This window comes from Coregonus clupeaformis, chromosome 25 (genome assembly GCF_020615455.1).
Source record: "Coregonus clupeaformis isolate EN_2021a chromosome 25, ASM2061545v1, whole genome shotgun sequence".
NCBI lineage: Eukaryota > Metazoa > Chordata > Actinopteri > Salmoniformes > Salmonidae > Coregonus > Coregonus clupeaformis.
This window is the reverse complement of record NC_059216.1, coordinates 18,352,488-18,360,677: the sequence shown is the minus strand read 5'-3', so window position 1 is coordinate 18,360,677 and position 8,190 is coordinate 18,352,488. Positions and strand designations below refer to the sequence as shown.

General features: G+C 42.8%; 1 protein-coding gene across 4 annotated transcripts in view; it reads left to right on the top strand.

The window, feature by feature from the left end:
• Nucleotides 1–8,190, top strand: part of LOC121539083 (alpha-actinin-1) — a 147,805-nt gene continuing 139,615 nt past the window's right edge. For 3 of the 4 annotated variants that reach the window (XM_041847320.2, XM_041847322.2, XM_041847321.2), the window contains exon 1: nt 1–350. In XM_041847320.2, the coding sequence (XP_041703254.1) occupies nt 234–350 (117 nt within the window). In that variant the 5' untranslated portion in view covers nt 1–233. The remainder of the gene's footprint in view (nt 351–8,190) is intronic. The other variant, XM_041847319.2, reaches the window with a different exon arrangement.

The window sequence follows — 8,190 nt, the reverse complement described above, 5'->3', positions numbered from 1 at the left end:
CATTTGTTGGATAGAAAAAGAAAGACAGAAGGTGAGGGACTTGTGTGAGTTAGCGGAGAGAGAGAGAAAAATAGAGTTAGCAGCGAGAGAGATACAGTGAAGCCGGGGGACCGTTAATTTCATCCACACGGTCTTGAGCGTGCGGGAGACGGTAAAGTACTGCTGCAACATCACCTCCGGTCCACCGCCGAGTACCGTACCGGGGAACACAGGAGCGCGAGGAAGTATAATCCATGCCTACTTTCGACATGGACCCGTATGACGGAGATGAAAACGATTATATGCCTCAGGAAGATGACTGGGACCGGGATATGCTGTTGGACCCGGCGTGGGAGAAACAGCAGAGAAAGGTGAATAGAATACATTTTACCGTGTGATCCATCTAGCTCCGAGGCCTTCCCGGTGGGTAAAGGTGTTTTGATGCCTCTACCTCCACCTCTGAATGCAGCCGAGATGAGAGGGCAGAGGGACATATAAGCGCAGCAGGCAGGCAACCTGTAGGCTACTTTTCACATTGATACGGCTCTTTGACGGTTGGATCTTGGGAACATTATTATTGGCCAAAATATATTGGACCATGACAACAAACAAATAAGATTTAGCAATTTTTTGTTAATGTTTTTTACACTACATTTATTAAGCTCCGAGTTAGGTAGGGTAAAACATTTGTCAAATTTCAAATTTACAAAAACTTTTTTTTTCGAATAGGGTTTAGCCTACTGGAAGATTTGACTAGCATAAACATTACATGAAGGATTTGTGTTTTATCATCATGCGTAAAAGCAGCCGGCTAGCCTGTAATCGAAGCAGCATAGTGTCTGTAGCCCTGATGAATGGCCTAATCTCCTGTACACCCACCCCCCCCCCGCTAGAAAAAACTATTAATAGTGGAAATAGTCCGCCCACCTCTCGGAGCAACAGATGTCAGACATGCGCTCCTACATCCAACTGCTGTATCATGTCTCCTCTTCCCCTACCATCTCATATCCTCTCCTCTCCTTCTATTGTAGACCTTCCAATCTGCCTAATTGCTGGTGATGTCAACCATATAATGCTCTATGTGTTGATTCAGGCCTAATTAACATACAATTACACAACAGAAGATACTTGTTTTTGTTACTGTTGATGGTGCATTGGATTGATAGGCCTATAATATAATTGAAGACCCTTAAGAAAAAAGATTGCAGTATTACTGCAGTACACTACAAATCCTGCTTCCAAAATAATACTGTATTTTTTTGGCTGCAGTACTTTTGCTGTGTACCTGAAGTTACAGTGCAGTATAACTGCAGAACACTGCAGTTATTCTGAAATTACTGCGTCCAAAATACCACAGTTGACTGCAGTTACTGCACTTTTATTGCAGTTTCAAAACTGCAATCTTTTTTTTGTAAAGGGAGTGATTGGTTCAGATCAGAGCTATTTGCCCAAGTATGACTGGACAAGACTGAGCAATGGAGCAGTTCAAATGAAAGTATTTCAAGAATGGGTGAAAACATTTGCGCTCTCTCGTTTTCTCTCTGTCTCTGTCTGTCTCTCTCTCTGGCTGTCTGTATGTCTGTCTGTGTCTCTCTCTCTCTCTCTCTCTCTCTCCCACACTTTTCCTTTTTGCTTTGAAAAAAGAGGGAAGAAAATTGGATGGAATCTGAGTAAGCAGTGTGGTTAGAAGGGTTGGGCTTGGATGTGAGCTTGCGTGCCCTAAAATGGTAATAATCGTCCCCCCTTCTCATGCAGCGGCAGTTGGAAAAACGTTTTCCTTTCCTTTTTTTTTTTTTTCTTACTTTGAAAACTTCAGTTTCTAGTTTCCTGAATTATGCCGTCACCGCCAGACGGCTACCGGTGAGAGAGGGAAAACGAAGCACCGGGGCGGCTCGGTATGTGAGGTCAGGGGAACGCACGTAAATAATTACAGATGCGGGGAGCCAACAACTAGCACAAGCCTGTCTGCCTACCTCGAGACCTTGTCTTCTGGAGGTACTGACTACAGCAGTTAGTTAATAATAATAATAATAATAATAATAATAATATGCCATTTAGCAGACGCTTTTATCCAAAGCGACTTACAGTCATGCATGCATACTTTTTTTTTTTTGTGTATGGGTGGTCCCGGGGATCGAACCCACTACCTTGGCGTTACAAGCGCCGTGCTCTACCAGCTGAGCTACAGAGGACCACGTACTGTTAGAGTAGTTACCATAGTAACCAGCTACCATGGAGTTCATGAGAGTCCACTCGTACTGTTGCTGGCCCTTTCTTTGAATAATATGACAGTTTGTTTAGAGCAAAGGAAGGAAGGGACCACTAAATAGACCTCAAGTCATGTTTCCAGTTTATGACAAGATGTTCCTTTAGATATTTACAGTAGAGGTGACATATAAACTAGACCAAACAAGGACTTACAGTAGAGGTGACATATAAACTAGACCAAACAAGGATTTACAGTAGAGGTGACATATAAACTAGACCAAACAAGGATTTACAGTAGAGGTGACATATAAACTAGACCAAACAAGGATTTACAGTAGAGGTGACATATAAACTAGACCAAACAAGGACTTACAGTAGAGGTGACATATAAACTAGACCAAACAAGGATTTACAGTAGAGGTGACATATAAACTAGACCAAACAAGGATTTACAGTAGAGGTGACATATAAACTAGACCAAACAAGGACTTACAGTAGAGGTGACATATAAACTAGACCAAACAAGGACGTACAGTAGAGGTGACATATAAACTAGACCAAACAAGGACTTACAAGTTGTAATGCGATGCATTACAACTCTTTAATGATCGGCTATGAAAAGCCAACTGAGAGACCTGAGCCCTAGGACCATACGTCGGGACTACCGGCCGTGGTGACTCCTTGCTGTCCCCAGTCCGCCTGGCCTTGCTGCTATTCCAGTTTCAACTGTTCTGCCTGCGGTTATGGAACCCCTACCTGTCCCAGACCTGCTGTTTTCAACTCTTAATGATCGGCTATGAAAAGCCAACTGAGATTTATTCCTGATTATTATTTGACCATGCTTGTCACTTATGAACATTTTTGAACATCTTGGCATGGTTCTGTTATAATCTCCACCCGGCACAGCCAGAAGAGGACTGGCCACCCCTCATAGCCTGGTTCCTCTCTAGGTTTCTTCCTAGGCTTTCGCCTTTCTAGGGAGTTTTTCCTAGCCACCGTGCTTCTACACCTGCATTACTAGCTGTTTGGGGTTTTAGGCTGGGTTTCTGTACAGCACTTCGAGATATTAGCTGATGTAAGAAGGGCTATATAAAATAAAATTGATTGATTGATTTATACCATGGCATTGTTGAATACTTGTTTCTGATTGGCTTTAAGGGCATTCTAGAGCGCGCATTATTTCCCTGTAATGCACGGTGTATTTCAGTGGCTATGAAGTTCATTCTTACATGTTCTATGTTTGAGCTGCTTTTGAAAGCAAATGTCAAATTGAAAATATTATTGGCATTGTTAAATTCGATGTTCTTAATAGCAAGCTAGGACTGACGATTTGGTTAGCGAAACCATAACCCAATTTTGGACTAAAGGAATCTAACGTTACTCTTTAGTCCAAGGACCTTGCACGTTCTGTTTTAAAGGGGCGAATTGGCTCTGGAAGCCAAAACAGCCAAGTGCTCCATCTAAAGGTGAATCGATTCTCAATTGCGGTACGTTTCTAGAAACATGAAGCCCTCTACTTTCATATCACCTCAGACTGAGAAAGAGGGGCCTGGACCACCCACAGACATGGAAACAATGGGACAAAATGCATCCTGTGAGAGTTCAGACTAGCACTTGATTTGTGTGACGACATATCAGTAGTTGGGAAGGAATGACAACAAATCATATGACAACCAACACATGAACAGTGATTGGAGTCATACTCTGATGGAGTTTATGTTTTGGGGTGGGGGGGGGATGGCTCATCCCTCCTCGGTGTCTTGACTGCTGTATATATGGTCACACATAACCAGATTCATAATTGTATCATGTGTTTCTGAACGTGAGGACACAGAGAGAGCGAAGTGGGTTGTTGTGTGGAGCTCTGACTAGACAAAAAAAATATATATATTATGGGATGGGAGCACGCCGGGAGGGATAGAGGGGGCGGGAGTGGAGGAGAGGGGGAGGGTGCAGGCATGTACTAGTGTCCTCCGCCACGGGAGTGCATATTTCACTGACATATACATACACAAACACACACACTAGCCTCACCACAGATTAAAGTGAATGAAGTTTGTTGATGTTCCTTTAAAAGAGTTTAGTGACCTGTTCTTTTCCTTCAGTGTTTCCCTGGTAGATCAATGTTAGTTATGGGCTCAGGTCAAGAGTAGTGCAATATATAGGGAATAGGGTGCCATTTGAGACTCACGCCATGGGATGATGTTTCCTCCATAGAATTAGGAATTAGAATACTAGAATGGACATGAACCTTCTATGATGGGATAAAAGTCAGCCATTTTGTTCAGGGAGTTGGTCAACCATGGTTTGCCAGTGCTGTGATAAGATATTGTGTAAAATAATGAATTTGAAGACTTTATCTGCACTGTATGTTTGTTAGCTAGTTTTAGAGGAATGAGTCCATACATTTTTCCCATTAACTGCCAATATGCCAACATTTGATTCAAACAATGCAGTCAATCCACAACCATAGACTGGTTGAAATCAGTTGATGATAGGACTTAGACAAGTTGTAAATGCAACAAGTACTGATATCGTGTCATATAATAGTGCTCACAGCTTTCCAAGACAACAAAAACGAGTCTGTTTACATATATTTCAGAGGCTATTTATACAGGAAATTGGTCTAAAACTGTCTTTATAATTGTATGACAATATTTTAGGTTGACTATAATTCCAATTCGCAATTACTGATACATGATATGTCTTAGTTTTATTGTCCTGCATAAGTAAACGTAGGAAATGCATCATATACAGTGCATTCGGAAAGTATTCAGACCCCTTGACTTTTTCCACATTTTGTTAAGTTACAGCTTTATTCTAAAATGGATAAAATTGTATTTCTTCCCTCATCAATCTACACACAATACCCCATAATGATTGCAAATGTATTAAAAATATAAAACACTTATTTACATAAGTATTCAGACCCTTTGCCAAGAGACTCGAAATTGAGCTCAGGTGCATCCTGTTCCCATTGATCATCCTTGATGGTTCTACAACTTGATTGGAGTGCACCTGGGGTAAATTCAATTGATTGGACATGATTTGGAAAGGCACACACCTGTCTATATAAGGTCCCACAGTTGACAGTGCATGTCAGAGCAAAAACCAATCCCTGAAGTCGAAGGAATTGTCCATAGAGCTCCTAGACAGGATTGTGTCGAGGCACAGATCTGGGGAAGGGTACCAAAACATTTCTGCAGCATTGAAGGTCCCCAAGAACACAGTGGCCTCCATCATTCTTAAATGGAAGAAGTTTGGAACCACCAAGACTCTTCCTAGAGCTGGCCACCCGGCCAAACTGAGCAATCGGGGGAGAAAGGGCCTTGGTCAGGGAGGTGACCAAGAACCCATTGGTCACTCTGACAGAGCTCCAGAGTTCCTCTGTGGAGATGGGAGAACCTTCCAGAAGGACAACCATCTCTGCAGCACTCTACCAATCAGCCTTTATGGTAGAGTGGCCGGACGGAAGCCACTCCTCAGTAAAAGGCACATGACAGCCCGCTTTGAGTTTACCAAAAGGCACTTAAAGGACTCTGACCATGAGAAACAAGATTCTCTGGTCTGATGAAACCAAGATTGAACGCTTTGGCCTGAATGCCAAGTGTCCGGTCTGGAGGAAACCTGGTACCATCCCTACGGTGAAGCATGGTGGTGGCAGCATAATGCTGTGGGGATGTTTTTCAGCGGCAGGGACTGGGAGACTAGTCAGGATCGAGGGAAAGATGAACGTAGCAAAGTACAGAGAGATCCTTGATGAAAACCTGCTCCAGAGCGCTCAGGACCTCAGACTGGGGCGAAGGTTCACCTTCCAACAGGACCACGACCCTAAGCACACAGTTAAGGCAACGCAGGAGTGGCTTCTGGAGAAGTCTCTGAATGTCCTTGAGTGGCCCAGCCAGAGCCCGGACTTGATCCCAATTGAACATCTCATGAGAGACCTGAAAATAGCTATGCAGTGACGCTCCCCATACAACCTGACGGAGCTTGAGAGGATCTGCAGAGAAGAATTGGAGAAACTCCCCAAATACAGGTGTGCCAAGCTTGTAGCGTCATACCCAAGAAGACTTGAGGCTGTAATCGCTGCCAGAGGTTCTTCAACAAAGTACTGAGTGAAGGGTCTGAATACTTATGTAAATGTGATATTTCTGTTTTTTAATTTTTTATAAATATGCAAAAAAAAATCTAAAAACCTGTTTTTGCTTTGTCATTATGGGGTATTGTGTTTAGATTGATGAGGGAGGAAAAAACTATTTAATCAATTTTAAAATAAAATAGATTAAAATGTGGGAAAAGTCAAGGGTTCTGAATATTTTCTGAATGCACCATATGCCTCTACTGCCATTCATTCCAGTTAGACTGGTTTTGAATTTTTCCCTGACCAAGACAGCTGCCATTTTCGTCCCATTTCTGAACTTTTATTGGTTCTAACAGATAAGCAAGCTAGCTAGCTAGCTGGCTAACATTGTAGGTTTACATAGTCTAACAATAACAATCATTGTTTTCTTATCGATTTTTTTTTTTCTTATTTTTTTTTCTAAAAATCTAAAAACCTGTTGCCTGGAAATACTTTGTATGCATGCTTATGGCGATTCACTTTTTCACACATGGAAAACACATGGAAAACCATTGTTTAACTGTGCCACTAGATCCTGGTTAGAATCCAGGCTCTGTCGCAGCCGGCCGCGACCGGGAGACTCATGGGGCGGCGCACAATTGGCCCAGCGTCGTCCAGGGTAGGGGAGGGAATGGCCGGCAGGGATGTAGCTCAGTTGATAGAGCATGGCGTTTGCAACGCCAGGGTTGTGGGTTCGATTCCCACGGGGGGCCAGTATATATAAAATATATATATATATATATATGTGTATTCACTAACTGTAAGTCGCTCTGGATAAGAGCGTCTGCTAAATGACTAAAATGTAAATGTAAATGTTTACTCCGTTGCTACGGTCACCGGCAGCGTCATTCTCTGTGTTTGGACGTGGAGTTTGCGGTTCGCCTTCAAAATAAAAGTCCCTCATTAAACGTCATGCAAACGGTTACAATTAGTGGAATCATGCCATATTCGAACTAGATAATGCTAAACAGGGTTTGAATGTTGTTACATCATTAAAAAGTACATAAAATAATTAGTTTGACAATAAACAAACAGTTGACTGCATAATTGCATTGGGGGCATACTTATATGCACTGTACAGCCTTACCAATGGATTGTGCACCCATGAAACAGGGTATCAGCCTACTAGTTTTATGAAAGTTTGTATGAGTGTGGCCCGTAAAAAAGACGCAACGGTAGCCTAGACACATGTAGCTTGTTGATTATTGTCGGCCAATCACAGCAGCGCTACAGTCAGAGGCCGTGTGTAGCAAGTGAATGACGTTGGCTAAATGAGAAAGGAGTAGGCTGTTGTTGATCAATGATCAACCAACAGGTAGGCTGTTGTTTCATATGAATGGAGTTGTTGTAGACAATAACAGGGAGTGCAGCAACAGCCTCAATTAGCCTTGCTACTTTAACTAGCTAGCTGGCTAACTTAGCTGGCTACTTTAACTAGCTAGCTGGCTAACTTAGCTGGCTACTGTAGCTAGCTAGCTGGCTAACTTAGCTGGCTACTTTAACTAGCTAGCTGGCTAACTTAGCTGGCTACTTTAACTAGCTAGCTGGCTAACTTAGCTGGCTACTGTAGCTAGCTAGCTGGCTAACTTAGCTGGCTACTGTAGCTAGCTAGCTGGCTAACTTAGCTGGCTACTTTAACTAGCTAGCTGGCTAACTTAGCTGGCTACTGTAGCTAGCTAGCTGGCTAACTTAGCTGGCTACTGTAGCTAGCTAGCTGGCTAACTTAGCTGGCTACTTTAACTAGCTAGCTGGCTAACTTAGCTGGCTACTGTAGCTAGCTAGCTGGCTAACTTAGCTGGCTACTGTAGCTAGCTAGCTGGCTAACTTAGCTGGCTACTTTAACTAGCTAGCTGGCTAACTTAGCTGGCTACTTTAACTAGCTA